Raw genomic sequence first — 15,743 nt, 5'->3', positions numbered from 1 at the left:
TTGACTCTTTCGCATTCGTAGAACTTCATAAAATTTCCCATGTGGTGTGGCGCAACGTCGAACAAACGACTTTGCAAAAACAATTTTTCGACTGGACAATATCTTGAACTGCAGCTAGACAAAAGAAAAGCACATCCACGAAAGGGAACGAAAAACAAACCTCATCATGGCGGAAGAAGACCGCAAACCCGTGCACACCCTCGTGCTCGACACGGGCGCAATCATCAAGAACGAACCCTCCGTCTCAACCCTCCTCGCCAAATCTTCCAGCCTGACCACCGTCCCTGCCATTATTTCGGAAATTAAGGATGCCGCCACTCGCTCCCGCGTCGAGACACTGTTCATGCCTTTCTTGAGTGTCCGCCAACCTTCGCCGGCTTCCATGAAATTCGTCACAGATTTCGCCCGCCGCACCGGTGATTTGCCTGTTCTGAGTAAGCCGGATTTGCAAATTATTGCGCTTACCTATGAACTGGAGGTCGAGAGGAATGGAGGTGATTGGAGGTTGAGGAGGACGCCGGGGCAGAAGGAGTTGAATGGGCCTTTCCCGCCTAAGGAGGGTGAGGCGAAGGAGGGCGAAGTGAAGGCTGAGGGCGAGATGAAGGCAAGTGGTCAGGCGCAGGAAGTACCAAGCACAGAGGGCGAGACGGCTGTGGCGACCACAGAGACTACAGAGCAGGTCTCGCCACAGGAGCAAGAAGCTAAGCCAGAGGAGCCAAAGGAAGCTGAGGCTGGAGAGCAGCCCAAAGCGGCCGCCGAAACCACAGCAGCTACTACAGATGCTTCAGCAGAGCAAAGCCAGGAGCCTGAAAAGGAAGTCACAGAAGCGCTGGCGCAGACATCGATCAGCGAAGGTGCATCCGCCCAACCGCAGACGGACTCCAAGGTCGACTCTGCCCAGAACTCCGCTCCTAGCCAGGAAGACTCCGACTCTGATTCGGAAGGCTGGATCACACCTGCGAATCTCAAGCAAAAGCAAGCCAAAGACGCTCAACCCGCCGTTGCTGACGCGTACCCTCAAAAGACGATGGAAGTCGCCGTGTTGACGACCGATTTCGCCATGCAGAATGTGATCATGCAGATCAACCTCAACCTTCTCTCCACCTCTTTGATGCGCATTCGCCACGTTCGCTCCGTGGCGCTGCGCTGCCAGGCCTGTTTCCTCGTCACAAAGGAGATGAACAAGCAGTTCTGCCCGCGCTGCGGCAAGCCGACTCTCACCCGCGTGTCTTGCTCCACAGGTAACAACGGCGAGTTCAAGGTTCACCTGAAGAAGAACTTCCAGTACAACTCGCGCGGCGACCGCTACAGCATCCCGAAGGCAGTGGCTGGTGCGGCAAACGGCAGAGTGAAGGGCGGCGGAAAGGGCGGCTGGGGCAACAGCTTGATTCTTGCGGAGGACCAGAAAGAGTACGAGCGTGCTCTTACTAAGGAGAAGAGGTCGAAGGAGAGGAATCTGATGGATGAGGACTATTTGCCGGGCATCTTGACTGGTGACCGGAACAAGAGTGGCGGTCGGATCAAGGTCGGAGCTGGGAGAAATGTGAACTCCAAAAAGCGATAGATGGTTTCTCTCCCCGTCCATCCACACATAGATCACGAAAGGTTATGACATTGCATTCGAACATAACATCTTTTTGGAAGGAGGCCCAAATCAAATTTTGGCTTTCTTAGACGCAATGAGATATTTGCTCGAATCTTTTGTGTCTGGAACAAGCATTTGCTCGGTCCCTATTTTTGTGCTTTTCATCGATCCGGATGTAAAATTGTTGGAAAAGTAAGGTATCATCGGCATGTCTCAGATGTTTTCACGGCATTCGATGCTATAGCCCCATGGGTGGATCGGCAACTGGCGTGCCTGGACGAGCCGCGCCGTGCGTTTGCGGGACCCTGACCGCCGCAGGGACAGCGCCGAATGTTTCTCGAGGGGCAGCCACTTGCTGAGTCGTACGATACGCTCTCAACACCGCCTCGCCCGCCATTGCGCTCTTCATTCGACCCCAAAGCCTTCTGAGGCTCTCCAGACCGCTCCTCCGACCCTCCTACCGGCTTTGCCAATTCGTCTCCTACAGCCAGAGGATTCCCACCACTCGCGCCGACATACCCCGCGTTACCACCAACATGCCCACCACCCTGAAAGAGTTCGAGGGAGTCTTCCCTAAGCTTGTCGCGGACCTCAAGCAGCATGCCGAACAATACAATCTCCCCACTCAGGCCCTGAAATGGTTTGAGGAGTCCCTTTACTACAACGCTGTCGGTGGAAAGTGCAACCGCGGTCTCTCTGTTATCGACACCACACAGCTCCTCCTTGGCCGTGACCTTACCCAGGATGAGTATTTCCACGCTGCCGCCCTCGGCTGGATGATCGAGCTTCTTCAGGCCTTCTTCCTGGTCTCCGACGACATCATGGATTCCTCCAAGACCCGCCGCGGCCAGCCCTGCTGGTACCTCAAGCCCGGCGTCGGCATGATTGCGATCAACGACGCCTTCATGCTTGAGTCGTCCATTTTCATCCTCCTTAAGAAGTACTTCCGCAGCCACCCCGCCTACATCGACCTCGTTGAGTTGTTCCAGGAGGTCGCCTTCCAGACTGAGCTCGGCCAGACCTGCGACTTGCTCACCGCTCCTGAAGACAACGTCGATCTCGACAACTTCAGCCTGGAGAAGTATTCCTTCATCGTCATCTACAAGACCGCGTACTACAGCTTCTACCTCCCCGTCGCGCTCGCCATGCACTACACCGGCAAGGCCTCGCCCGAGAACCTGAAGCAGGCCGAGAACATCCTCATCCCTATGGGCGAGTACTTCCAGGTCCAGGACGACTACCTGGACAACTTTGCGGACCCCGAGACTCTTGGCAAGATTGGAACGGACATCCAGGACAACAAGTGTTCGTGGCTGGTCAACCAGGCGCTGAAGAAGGTCACTCCTGAGCAGCGCAAGGTGCTGGAGGAGAACTACGGCCAGAAGAATAAGGAGTGCGAGACTAGGGTCAAGAAGCTGTTCGACGAGCTGGAGCTCGAGAAGGTCTACCAGGAGTACGAGGAGGCGCGTGTCGCTGAGATTAGGCAGAAGATTGCCGCTGTCGATGAGTCGTCGGGCATGAAGCAGGAGGTCTTTGCTGAGTTTCTCAGGAAGATCTACAAGAGGAGCAAATAGATGCCAACCCCAAGGTGGAAAGGGGACGCCGCGTGTGCATTGAAAAGATACCATTCAGCACCATAATACACGTAGAACAACAAAAGCATGACGCGCCCTACGGCGCACGATCCTCAGAAGCGATTTTGAAGTGTGAAGCACTTTTTCGTATTGTGAGACATCCTCGTGACTTTGCTTTTTCCTGATCATTACCCCAAGCTCCGAACTCCCATTCTGAACAACCCTTGGCTTAGCCAACTCGACGTAAACCCAACTGCCTCTGGATGCAGATCGCTGGCCGGAGCGAGACCCCCCTTTCCCAATCATAGTGCCACAACACCAACATCGACCAAAGGTTCCATCGCCTTTTCCGCTTTCACACACCATTCGCAACGTCCATCTCCAGCCTCCAAAGCACCACTCATCATAGCTTTGCCACTGCTGCCCGCCTCCTCGAGTCGACGCCTGTGCTTCATGGTCAATCCATCAGCCGGACAAGTCTTGATAAGCGCCTGCTGCTTCTCAGCATCATCGCGAATAGTCTTTGGCGTCAAGGCCAAGGTTTCTTTTGGGCCGAAGTAAATGTGTTGGGAAGAGTCCGGCGTGTGAGAGTCGTCGCTTGCGAGGGAGCTGCTGTTGCGGGAAAGCGAGTGGACCGATTCGATGCTTGCGAGCAAGGCGGCGGGTAACTTTGATTCGATCGTGGTCGTAGCATCTTCGAGCTTCTTTCCATCGGCGCCCTTCGTTTGCTCCATTTCTTCGGTGGCGGCGACGGAATCTTTACGCTCGTTTTGTCGCTGTTCAGCAGCAAGGAGAACCTTGCGCTTTTTCGCGTCGTCGATGTCAATATCGAACATCATAGCGTTTTTCCGGCTCGCGGCTTGCAAGACGTATTCTTCCCACAGAGTGCGCGGCTCCCCTGCGTAGGAGGCGTTTGAGATTGCGCGTGTGCGTTGGGGCTCGTTACACGGCATGGCGGCTTGCTTTGCGGCTGGCTGCGTGCGCTGCGTTTGTTGGTGGGAGGCCGGGGTTACGCTCGTGGGGTTGCACTGCACATGAAGAGGTGCGGCTGGTGCCGTGCTGGCGCCTAAGGTAAGGAAGGCGCGCGTGTTTCTCGGCATGTGAAAGAGTATGATAAGGTGTGGCTTGTGAGAGTTGACGCTCGTGGCGCTCAAGCGTAGGTACTGGTCACTGTTGTTACTGTTTGGGGGGAGTTGGAAAGGAAAGAGGATACTAGGGCTGAAGTCGTTGCATTGTTGCTCCGAGCATCTAGAGCTCCAGCGTGGAACCCATTGTGTCCTCCGTGAGCCAAAACCTTGTTCCGTCAACCATCCGTGTTTCCTAATGCTTTGATTACCGTGCCAACCGGCTGCTTGCCAAAAGCAGCTCTGGAACCCAGCTCCTGTCGATGCATTCGTAGCGGTCATTCTTGAGCTTCCTATTGATTTCATCCTCGCTGGGTTGATACCAGCTCACGGAGGTAATAGGATCCTGCAAATCTCGGCCAGCATCCCTCATGATTTCAGGAACGCCATCCTCTTCGCCTGCTTCTTGTCTTTGCGCTTCTGATTCATCTCCTGGATCTCCTTCTTCGAAAGCTTGGTATTGCGACGTTCCTCCTTCAAGCTACGTCCGTCATGGGAGTTTGCGGCGGTGTCGACGTCGAAGAAGGCGTTCATTTGTCGACCTGCCTTGTTGTCCGCGCTATAGCGATCGGCAGTCTGGTCGCCAGCTTGAAAGCGGCCTGTGTGGGAGTTGAAGTTCGCCACTGACTCGTACGTCTGGAAGCCACCTTGTGCCTGGGCAGCGGCTGCTTGTGGGTTTTCCTTAGACGCCTTTTCCCACTCTAGGAAATTGTGATACGCGGTGTATGGGGCGTTCTTATCGTATGTGCCATGGACTTTCGGATTGTAGCCCTGCCATCCGTTTGCGGGGTCCTTGTCGTCGTATGGCAGGGGATCCTTCTCATTCTCGCGGACTTGTTTCTCTTTAGCAACTGCTCGGATGTTAGCTTCAGCTTAACAACGATTCATGAGATGGACTAACGAGTCTCCTTTGATGTCGGCTTTTGTAGGCCTGAGACATGGTAGGTGCCGGTTCCGTGGTCCCAGAGCCAGTACTCCGCATCCGGCTCCTCCCACTTCGACTCCCCAGTCTGAAGGTTGCTGAAGTAATACTCCTGGCCTGCCTCGTTACTTTCTTTGGAACAGAAGATCTTGCACCATTCGCCAGGGACGTCGTTAGCGGTGGCGGTGGCGGTTGCGACGTGTCTGTTCAAGGCTAGATTAGCGGGCTTGTTGCGAAATGCAAGTGGTATATTGTAAGCTGCAATAACTGAAAGACGACGCTCTCGGCAGTTTCATCGAGGAGGTACGAATCAACTTCGCGGAAAAAGCATATCGACAGATCACCACGAAGGGCACGTCAGTCTTCCCTGCTGACTCGATTGTGACAAATTCGAATATGTATAGTCTTCGCAAGATACCAGACAGCAAGTCCGAGCATCGCCAGTGTTATGAAAGAGAAAGTTCGCCATTGAGATGGTGCACTTACACCTGATCATCATTCGGAGCCTACTTGCGCCCGTCAGCATGATCGAAAAAACTACTATTGAACTCACGGCAGATTTGCGCTTTTGCATATTGCAGCTCCGATCCAAGGCGGTCTCGCCACATCGGATCAGATTTGGCTTCCTCCAACGAGCGGTCGTGGTTACTTTTTCATTCCCACACCGCTTGCGGTGTTGGACATACCTCTCCAGAGTCAGCATTCTGCTGCTCGGTCCCTACTGGGACGTCTTTTGAGGCATCTGATGCTGCTTCTTGTGATGAATCTGTCATGTTGAGATGTGATGTATATGGCGCTAAGCACAAAGTACGCCTGCCAGAGATGTCATGAAGTCGAAGCAGTGCCAAGATGCTTCCCCAGCTTTTGGCTCTGACCACCGATCAGGCGGGGTGAGATCTACAACTCCATCCTCTCAAGAGACACTACATTACCCAAACAGCAATGCGCAAACAGCCTGGAGCCGCCTAAAGCACGACATGTAATTAATCCCTCAGCCATGGACTAGCTTTCCACACGGGATCAGCGCGACGTCGATGAACGGCAGCCATGGCCCAACCCGTCCTCGTCCGCACATACAGCTCACCCAAACCAACACCCGCCGGCTCCCCTAGCGGTCGCAGTCATGTCCTCCCTCCTATAGCCGCCTTCTCGTTCGCAGACATCTTGCGATCAGCGGACGGCGCCGAGTTCCAGTCCGCAATCGATGGCATCGCCGAAATATGCGCGAAGAACCGAATGAGTCTTGCGGAAGAGTACGGTTCACACTTGCCTCCGGTAGGCGAGATCACCGCTACCTCCATGGAGATTATGCCAATACGGCAGACACATGGCAAGCCGAATATGCGCAGAGCGCTTACGAGTGTGCCCGAAGCGAGCTCTGGAAGCAGCGAAGGCAGTACGGGTAGCAAGAGACGAGGTATCCTCGGATTCGGATCGCGGCAGGAAGTGATGAAAAGCCCTTTGCGAACCGTGCGAATTGGTAGTACTGGCAGAACCATCAGCATTTGTGGAACGACCGCTGTTTCTATGGGGGCTCTCGATGCCCACGAAGGAGTCTCGAGAGCGACATTCACGGAATATGAACCTGCCCGACCCCCTGGCCCTCCAAGGAGCGCAGCAGTATTAAGTTTAGGCAACTCATGGACGATGGGGAGGCTCAACCATGACGGAGCTGACAGCTATCTTGATGCTCTGTTACAGTTGTACAAGCCAGCGAGCGCCGATAAAGCCGGAAGACTGCGGCCAGCCACCGTGATGACTTTAAGTTGAACCAACATGCACATGGCCAGAATGGTTAAGCAGGTGCCAGCGATGCCAACCTGGTTTTTTACGAGATTGGGTTCCAGTGATGCTTTCTTGACCGATCAGCCTCAATTTGACGAGACGCTAGTGCTCGACCAATTCGAGACCATAGTGAAAAGCTAGGATGAGATTCAGGTTGTTCGACCGCACTCGCGGCTCTCATTTGCCCATGGTGTAACATCATTGCGAATGATTTTGTGCTTGCCAAGGGAATCTCTAAGGTCGCTCTGTACACCATGCCGCGACTTAAGATTTCAGAAGCTTCAGAGTATTGAGGCGTGCACGATAGAGCGTTGAGCCTTCCAGGATATGAGCCCAAACGTGTGCGCATTCGTAACAGCTGCAAGGGGGCTTCATGACTTTGCGTGTTTGTACGCAGAGTGACATGACCACAGCTAGAAACGATCCGGCCGTAGTGTTCTTATCAATTGCTCACAGCATCGTGGAGCCTTCCGTCCTCTGTATGGCTTCATGAAACCGCTTGTCACCAGAGATCAACGGCCGGGCAATCAACACCGCCGAAGTGGGTCACTGGACGCTTCTTCAACGAATGCCCACCAAAACATAGTCATGTGGTTGTTTGATGCATGAATGACCTTATCGCCGCTAAAGAAGCTTACCGGCAAGGCTAGTGCACGTAGCTAGGTGGGCTACTTCGATGGAGGGAAGGCGGTAAAAGATATAAGATAGGTGAGCTGCGAGTGAATTAGTACCTACCATTCGTTACATCTGCCGAGCTTGGCCGTATTCACAGCACTGCGAGTTGTCCCTTATCTGGTGACAGTATTGTTGACGGCCTGCTGTGAACCGTCGGTGGCTTGCACGCAGGCAGGGACGATCGGCTCGGCTGAGGCGCGCGTCATCGGAGCAGGTCCAGAGAGCGAGCTTCCCTGCGCCTGGGCCGACACCTCTCGTCCTGGACCTTTGCCGCCTGCACTCAACATCACCACCATTCTCGCTTCTGAGACAATACCGCACGTGCCCGTGACTTGCTACACAATATCTCCGCTTCCAAGCTGCCCTGGTGGCACCCTCAAACCGCCAAGACAGGCACCACGTCGACTTCAATCAAGCGCTGGCCGTTCCCGTCCTGTTGGAGACGGTCTACGAGAACCCACGTCGCTATTGCTTTCCGCACCGGCCCCGGTCATCTAAACGTCACAAACCATACTTTCTTGTTACCAAAGTCACCCGGCAGCCTCCGCTGAGGCAGATGTCTCCGGCTTACCTATAAGCTCGACGATCGGACAACCGTATTCTACCCCTCATAGACCTCCGTCCTGGAGGACGACACCATCTCTCCCAACACCTCCCCACTCACCGCCGCCGACCCATCCGAACCCTCCAACCCCACTCTATCATCAGCATCAGAATCTACAGCACAATCAACACCAATAAACCAACGCATCCATCCCACAGCCACCGCCTCGGTTCTAGCGCACGAAACCGAGACCATCGACATTTCCGACCGTCCCCGCAAGCGCAGGCGCTCGTCAGCGTCCTTGCCCGACAGTCACAGCGCCTCTGCGGCCGGCAGTGCCTCCAACACACAGGGCCGCAAGCGCGCCCGCGCTTCGAAAGATCACACCGACGACAGCCCCCGCGACATGCGGCTTGAGCGCGCCCCGCAGGACAACCAGAGAGGGCGGACTTCCACAAATGGCTCGTCGCAGAACGGCTCGTCGCCGCACACGAACGGCTCCGCGCAGAGCAATGGCGAGACGAACGGCTTCCACAGCAATAATGGTTTCGCCAGCGCTGTGGTAGCAGACACGAGCCCGTTCTTTGGCCACAACAGGGAAGAGGTCACCCGGATACTGCTACAATCGCTGTCGGATCTTGGATATCAGGGAGCGGCGGAGCAGTTGTCGCGCGATAGCGGGTATCAGCTCGAGATCCCCAGCGTCGCGGCCTTCAGGCATGCTGTGCAGCTCGGCGAGTGGGAAGAGGCGGAAACTTTGCTGCTTGGGTCGGAATCAACAGACCAAGATGGCGGAGTCTCGTTGGGGAACGGACACGCAGAAGGCAGCCCGTCATGGCAGAAGAATAGACAATCATATGGTAGCCAGAATGGCTCGACGCACGTTGGGTTGCCTTTGTCAGAAGGCGCAGACACCACATATCTCAAGTTCCTGCTGCGACAACAGAAGTATCTGGAACTACTGGAGCAAAGAGACCTGGGAGCGGCTTTGGGCGTGTTACGGAACGAACTGACACCTCTTAAGAAGGATGTCGGCAGAGTACATTTCCTATCCTCGTGAGGCTGAGTCTGTTCTCTTGAACGCGATACCTCGATACTGATCATTTCACAGTCTAATGATGATACCATCGTCTGAGCAAGTTCGAAAAGAAGCCCACTGGGATGGCTCGCAAGGCAACAGCAGGAGCGAGTTGCTGTCAGAAATCTCGAAATCAATATCGCCTTCCGTCATGATCCCGGAGCACCGACTCGCCACTCTACTCTCATCCGTCCAACAGCAACAGATATTGGGTTGTCAATATCACAACACGTCCGTCCCGCCTAGTCTTTACACGGACCATCAGTGTGCAGCAGACGACTTCCCTTTGAAAACTTTGACGGAGCTCAGAAATCAAACTGACGAGGTCTGGTACCTCGACTTCAGCCACGATGGAGCATTTCTTGCAACGGCTGGCAAGGACGGCTTGGTCAATGTGTACGAGACAAAGAGGTGGAAAATCGTGCATGAGTTCCGGGAGCATGAGAGAAGTGCCGCAGGGTCAGAGCCTAGAGGCGTGGTCTACGTTGCCTTCAGTCCGAACGATCGATATCTCATCAGCTGCTCGCAGAATAACGAGTTCGTTGTCATGGACGTCCACGACGGCAGCGTTGTCAGCAAAGCGGACCACTTCGACTATCCGGTCACTGCAGCGGCTTGGCTACCGGACTCACTGTCTTTCGTCGTTGGAACTCAGAGCTCAAGGAGGCCCTTGGGCTTGTACAGCTTGAGCACGAGTGAAGGCAGCGGGCCTCCCAGCTACATGGTCATGAACAACGAGATCCACTCGTGGCGAGAACCTCCCCTGGACTTTGGCAGCCGGGACAGTAACATCAGCTTTAGGGTGACCGACGTAGCAGTCTCGCGCGACGGGACTCGCATGGCAGCCGCGACGATCGACAACCGCATCATGATCTACGACCTAGAGACACGGCAGAAGCTCGACGAGTGGCCGATGGACGACAAGCTTACTAGCATCAACTACTCGGCCGACGGCACCCTGTTGTTGGTTAACATGAACGACAGCGAGCTGAAGAGGGGCAAACTCTGGGCCCTGGACAGCACGACGGGCGAGGACGTGATGCAGTACGAGGGCGCGCACCAGGCCGAGTTCGTCATCCGCTCGCAGTTCGGCGGCGCGGACGAGAATTTCGTCATCTCGGGCAGTGAAGGTGAGATCCATGTCGTGATTGTAGCATGACTGTATGGTCTATGCACTAACGTTGGTCGATCTGCAGATTCGCGCGTCTACATCTGGCGCCGACAAACGGGCGCCAAAGTCGCCACGCTCGAGGCCCACGCGCCCGGCACCGTCAACGCCGTCGCCTGGCACCCTACCAATCCAGCTATCTTTGCAAGCGCAGGCGACGACTGGAAGGTTCGCATGTGAGTATACACATTTTCCCCTACCTCAGACATTCGGCTTTGCGGAAGAAGACGCTGACGAGGAACGCGACAGATGGATTTCATCAAGAGACTCCAAAGCACACTAGCGGTGGCGCCGTCGGCGAAACCGCCGAGCGAGGATCATTGGAAGTATTGTCAATCCTGCGGCTGAGCCTCACCGGAGCTTGCGTATCAAACAGGAGAGGATTGCCCTGCGTGCGGCTGGGGATCCGACCAGAGCCCCTCGTCTAAGGCACCGAAGGATTACTGTCTCCAGAAACATGTAGTAGACACTCTCATGGTTCGAGCGGGATCACGCGGGTCTGTCATTCAGGAGCTGACTCGGACGCCCGTTGCATGTGTTGGAGTTGGGATCGGGGTGCCTTGCACACATGCTGCTGCAGGCGGATTTTTTGGGGGCTGGGACCATGGTAGGGATGGTGGCAATGGCAAGGTACAATTTGGACAAGGCTGCGAGCCGGCTATCGTGATAGACGGGATATGATATGCACATGCATCCCTTTCAACTCTGGGCATCTCGTTGGCACGCACTATGGCGGTGCATGGTGAACCTGGATGGCAGGCGTGCTGATGGACTGCGCAAACGTGTGGTTGCAGGCGTGATGACAGCATGCTGCATGACGAGTTCCTGCTTGCGGTGCAGCTCAACGAGGGCATGAACCCGGGTGTGCATATATGTACCTGTAGATCTGCATGTTCGGTCGCAGGCACACCGTAAGTCGACCTATCTGTTTCTCACCGCACTCGCGCTGGCACAACGAGGGGAGACGCCCACGCTCGCGGTCCCTCACCGCAAGGCATCCATCAGGGTGGCGGCCCCAGCACGGCCCGTTGCCACGGCTTGCGATTGTCCCGCGGCGGTGGCATCATTCATCGCCAGTCCCACGCCGCCGCCGCGCTGGTGCAGTGGAAACGGCAGCAGCAGCAAGCAGCAAGCAGCAAGCAAGCAAACCAGGCGCACCACGCACAACGCACCTCGCTGGTGATGCTCCCGCGCCCGGATGCCCTCGCTGCTGCAACTCGCCTGCTCCGCCGCCGCCCTGCTGCTGTCCGCCATCCTCCTTGCGCAACAGTAAGGCCATCTGTCTCCGTCTCGTCGTCAGCCTCGTCATCGCCGCTGCCTCCCACCACCGCAACCACTCCCTGTCCCCCGCGGCGGTTGCAGCGAGCATTGTCGCGCCGCCACCCAAGACATTGTTATTCCACCCTCCCTCCACCCACACACTCCCACCTTGTGACCGCCACGCGCTCTCCCCCCTCCTCTCGCCTTTTCCCTGCTATCACCACCCTCTCACAGCGCGCCGCCACCCGCGCATTCGCAACCATGGCTGAGCCCACTCCTCACAGCCGACCCGCCGGCGTCGAGCGCCTCGCCGAGCGCCTCGAGAAGCCACTGCTCGACAACCGGTCGTACCGCGTCGTCAAGCTGCCAAACCAGCTGGAGGCCCTGCTCATCCACGATGCCGACACCGACAAGGCGTCCGCCGCCATGGACGTCAACGTCGGCAGCTTCAGCGACAACAAGGAGCTGCCGGGCATTGCGCACGCGGTCGAGCATTTGCTGTTTATGGGGACTGAGAAGGTGGGTGTTTCTCTTCGATCTGTTTATGAAGAGTTATTACTGGGAATTTGAACTTGAGAGCTGATCGAACGATTGTCGCGTGACAGTACCCCGGCGAGAACGAGTACAATTCCTACCTGACCAAATACGGCGGCCACTCGAACGCTTTCACCGCCCACACTTCTACCAACTACTACTTCGAGCTGTCCGCGTCTTCGACAGCAAAGAGCCCCAACTCTTCCGCAAACAGCAGCAAAACCAGCCTGCCGATCCCCAAGGAAAGCGCCCCTCTGTATGGCGCCCTCGACCGTTTCGCACAGTTCTTCGTTCGTCCTCTGTTCCTAGAAGATACATTAGACCGCGAGCTGCGTGCCGTCGACTCAGAGAACAAAAAGAACCTGCAGAGCGACCAATGGCGCATGTTCCAGCTGAACCGCGCGCTGTCGAGCAAAAAACACCCTTACAACAATTTCGCGACGGGTAACTACAAGACGCTGCACGACGACCCGCTGGAGCGCGGCGTCAAGATTAGAGATGCGTTTATCGATTTCTACAAGGAGCATTACTCGGCGAACCGCATGAAGTTGGTCGTGCTGGGCAGAGAAGAGCTGGACGAATTGCAGGGCTGGGTCGAGGAGCTTTTCACCGATGTGCCGGATCAGAACCTGCCGCAGCTGAGGTGGGATGGTATTCCTGTTTTCGACGAGGCGGGGCTGGGCATTGAGGTCTTCGTCAAGCCGGTCATGCAGAAGAGGCAGCTGGACCTGCACTTCCCGTACCCGGACGAGGAGGACCTGTGGCAGTCGAAGCCAGGCCATTACATTAGCCACTTGATCGGTCACGAGGGCCCTGGGAGTCTTTTGGCGTATTTGAAGGCGAAGGGCTGGGTCAACGAGCTGAGCGCGGGTTCGTCTTCGCTGTGCCCCGGCGCGGGCCAATTCTCGTGCAGTCTGACTCTGACGGAAGACGGTCTCAAGCACTACCGCGAGATCGTCAAGGCTTTCTTCCAGTATGTCGCGCTGCTCAAGGACGCCCCGCCGCAGGAGTGGGTTGTCGACGAGATGGCCAAGCTGGCCGAGGTCGCCTTCAAGTTCCGCCAGAAGAGCCCCGCCAGCAGCACGACGAGCAACCTCAGCGGTGTCATGCAGCAGCCTCTGCCTAGGGACAAGATTCTCAGCGGCCAGCATTTGATTCACAAGTTCGATCCCGAGGCGATTACGCGGGGGCTCAAGGAGCTCAGGCCGGACAACTTCAGGTACAATGTCGTCAGCAAGGATTTCCCTGGAGACTGGCCGCTGCGGGAGAAGTGGTATGGTACTGAGTACAAGATCGAGAAGATCCCTGAGGAGTTCATGAAAGAACTCGAGAGCGCGGCTTCTGCGCCTGCGAGCTCGCGGCCAGCTGAGCTGCATCTGCCCGGCAAGAACGAGTTTGTGCCGCAGCGTTTGGACGTCGAGAAGAAGGAGGTGGACATCCCGGCTACCACGCCCAAGCTCATCCGCAACCATGAGAACTCGAGGACGTGGTTCAAGAAGGACGATCAGTTCTGGGTGCCGAAGGCGAAGATCCATGTTTGCTTGCGCAGCCCCATTACGAATGTTACGCCGCTTGCTTCTATCATGACGTTCATGTACAAGGAGATGATTGACGACAGCCTGAAGGAGTATTCTTACGATGCCGAAATTGCTGGTCTGCGGTACGGTGTCTCGCCTCATTCGACCGGCCTCGACATCATGATCAGTGGGTATAACGACAAGATGCCCGTGCTGCTCGAGAAGGTCCTCGTCTCCATGCGCGACCTCGAAGTCAAAGAAGACCGCTTCGAGATCGTCAAGGAGTCCCTGCTCCGCGGCCTGCGCAACTTCGAATACACCGAGCCCTTCCGCCAGATATCCACCTACACGCGCTGGCTGGTCGCCGAGCGTGCCTGGGCGCAGTTCGAGCTGACCGAAGAGCTCGAGAGCGTCACCGCCGCCGACCTCCGCGCCTTCTTCCCCCACATTCTGCGCCAGATGCACATCGAGCTGCTCGTGCACGGCAACGTACACAAGGAAGACGCGCTGCGCATCTCCGACCTCGTCGAGCGCACCCTGCGCCCCCGCCGCCTGCCCGCCGGCCAGTGGCCCACCAAGCGCGCCCTGCTCTTCCCGCCCGGCTCCGACTTCCGCTGGCAGCACACCCTCAAGAACCCGGACAACGTCAACCACTGCATCGAGTACGTCCTCTTCGCCGGCCACAGCCAGGACCGCGAGCTGCGCGCTCGCCTGCTGCTCATGGCGCAGATGCTCGACGAACCCGTCTTCAACACCCTCCGCACCCAGGAGCAGCTCGGCTACATCGTCGGCAGCGGCATGCTGGTCCTCAGCCCCGCGCAGAGCTTCCGCATCCTGATCCAGAGCGAGAAGGACTGCGAGTTCTTGGAGGGTAGAATCGATAGCTTCCTGGTCGCGTTCGAGAAGGAGCTCGACGAGATGGCCGAGGCGGATTTCGAGAAGCATAAGATTGGCCTCATCAACAAGAGGCTGGAGAAGCTGAAGAATCTCAACGAGGAGAGCGGCCGCTTGTGGCATCATGTTGCTAGCGAGGCGTTTGATTTCGATCTTGGTAAGTCGCTGCCTCCTGGAGGGAGAAGAAGAAGAAGGAGAAGGAAAGCACGAATGCTAACACGCGAACAGTCTCCCACGACGTCGACCACATCTCGCCTCTCACGAAAGCCGACTTGCAGGCTTTCTACCGCTCCCACTTCCTCCCCTCGTCTCCTACCCGCGTCAAGCTCGCCGTCCACCTCAATGCCCAGGGCGGCGCTGCGGAGAACGGCGTCGAGGAGGCCAAGACGAACGGAGACACTAATGGCGAGGAGAAGAAGAAGGAGGAGGATGGCCCGACGATCATCAAGAACGTCCGCGATTGGAAGGCGGGCTTGCCGGCTGGGTTGGGACCCAGGCCTGTGAGGGATGTGGGGGAGTTTGAGGAGAACGGGGCGAAGTTGTAGTGGTTGTACGATGGGATCTGTGAAATGATCTTCAGATGATGATGGATGGGCTGGCATGATACCTAGGCTAAAGGTAGTCGTTACAATAAAATGAAAGAAAGTGAAATGCATGACATGGTACTGAGGATTCTTAGGATCTTGGTTTGAAATCACGTTTCTCAATCCGTTGGCGGCTGAAGAATCCTCGATGGGTCTTGCCCCAGCACGAGGGCTGTCCACTCGTGATATGTGCAATGCCAGTCACGCTGCATGATCTCAGTCGGCAAAGACTGGGTTGTAGAGAAAACGGTAAAACGGTCTAATCGATACTATATGAGTCGTTCATGTGCAGTGCAGTAATCGTCTGGGACTCATTTCGATTCTTGAATCTATATACGAGAACGCTCAACCGGCAATCCAAAACTCCCTAAACCCCTCTTGAATGCTACTTCTGCTGCTGCTGCCACTGATGGCGAATGCGAACGCCTACGACAGCGAATGCAAGGCACGATCGCAACTAAGCCTGGCTGCTGTTTGATCCGGCAGGCCAGCTGCGCGC

General features: G+C 56.2%; 5 protein-coding genes across 5 annotated transcripts; 4 read left to right on the top strand and 1 right to left on the bottom strand.

The window, feature by feature from the left end:
• Positions 1-166: 166 nt before the first annotated feature.
• Positions 167-1,564, top strand: WHR41_05198 (uncharacterized protein; the record flags this gene model as incomplete). Its single annotated transcript, XM_069373803.1, has 1 exon — positions 167-1,564. One exon carries the CDS (start codon positions 167-169, stop codon positions 1,562-1,564), a length of 1,398 nt encoding a protein of 465 aa, XP_069229647.1.
• A 557-nt stretch (positions 1,565-2,121) lies between these two features.
• fpp (Farnesyl pyrophosphate synthase) lies at positions 2,122-3,159 on the top strand (the record flags this gene model as incomplete). The annotated part of the gene is made up of 1 exon (XM_069373802.1): positions 2,122-3,159. The coding sequence occupies one exon, from the start codon at positions 2,122-2,124 to the stop codon at positions 3,157-3,159; it is 1,038 nt and encodes a 345-aa protein (XP_069229648.1).
• Positions 3,160-3,910: 751 nt separating this feature from the next.
• On the bottom strand, positions 3,911-6,003 carry WHR41_05196 (uncharacterized protein). Its single transcript, XM_069373801.1, has 4 exons — positions 5,892-6,003; positions 5,692-5,711; positions 5,185-5,408; positions 3,911-5,134 (listed from the first exon to the last, which is right to left on the bottom strand). Exons 1-4 carry the CDS (start codon positions 5,976-5,978, stop codon positions 4,653-4,655), a joined length of 813 nt encoding a protein of 270 aa, XP_069229649.1. The 5' UTR covers positions 5,979-6,003; the 3' UTR covers positions 3,911-4,652.
• A 1,819-nt stretch (positions 6,004-7,822) lies between these two features.
• On the top strand, positions 7,823-11,163 carry WHR41_05195 (uncharacterized protein). The gene is made up of 4 exons (XM_069373800.1): positions 7,823-9,265; positions 9,321-10,417; positions 10,484-10,631; positions 10,705-11,163. The coding sequence occupies exons 1-4, from the start codon at positions 8,616-8,618 to the stop codon at positions 10,736-10,738; spliced, it is 1,929 nt and encodes a 642-aa protein (XP_069229650.1). The 5' UTR covers positions 7,823-8,615; the 3' UTR covers positions 10,739-11,163.
• Positions 11,164-11,592: 429 nt separating this feature from the next.
• Positions 11,593-15,315, top strand: WHR41_05194 (uncharacterized protein). The gene is made up of 3 exons (XM_069373799.1): positions 11,593-12,234; positions 12,321-14,817; positions 14,889-15,315. Exons 1-3 carry the CDS (start codon positions 11,638-11,640, stop codon positions 15,203-15,205), a joined length of 3,411 nt encoding a protein of 1,136 aa, XP_069229651.1. The 5' UTR covers positions 11,593-11,637; the 3' UTR covers positions 15,206-15,315.
• The last annotated feature ends 428 nt before the right edge of the window (positions 15,316-15,743 follow it).

The sequence above is a fragment of the Cladosporium halotolerans genome (assembly GCF_011745625.1).
Source record: "Cladosporium halotolerans strain TM138-S3 chromosome Unknown Sca14, whole genome shotgun sequence".
Lineage (NCBI taxonomy): Eukaryota > Fungi > Ascomycota > Dothideomycetes > Cladosporiales > Cladosporiaceae > Cladosporium > Cladosporium halotolerans.
The sequence above is the reverse complement of the archived record's forward strand: the minus strand, read 5'-3'. Positions and strand labels throughout refer to the sequence as shown.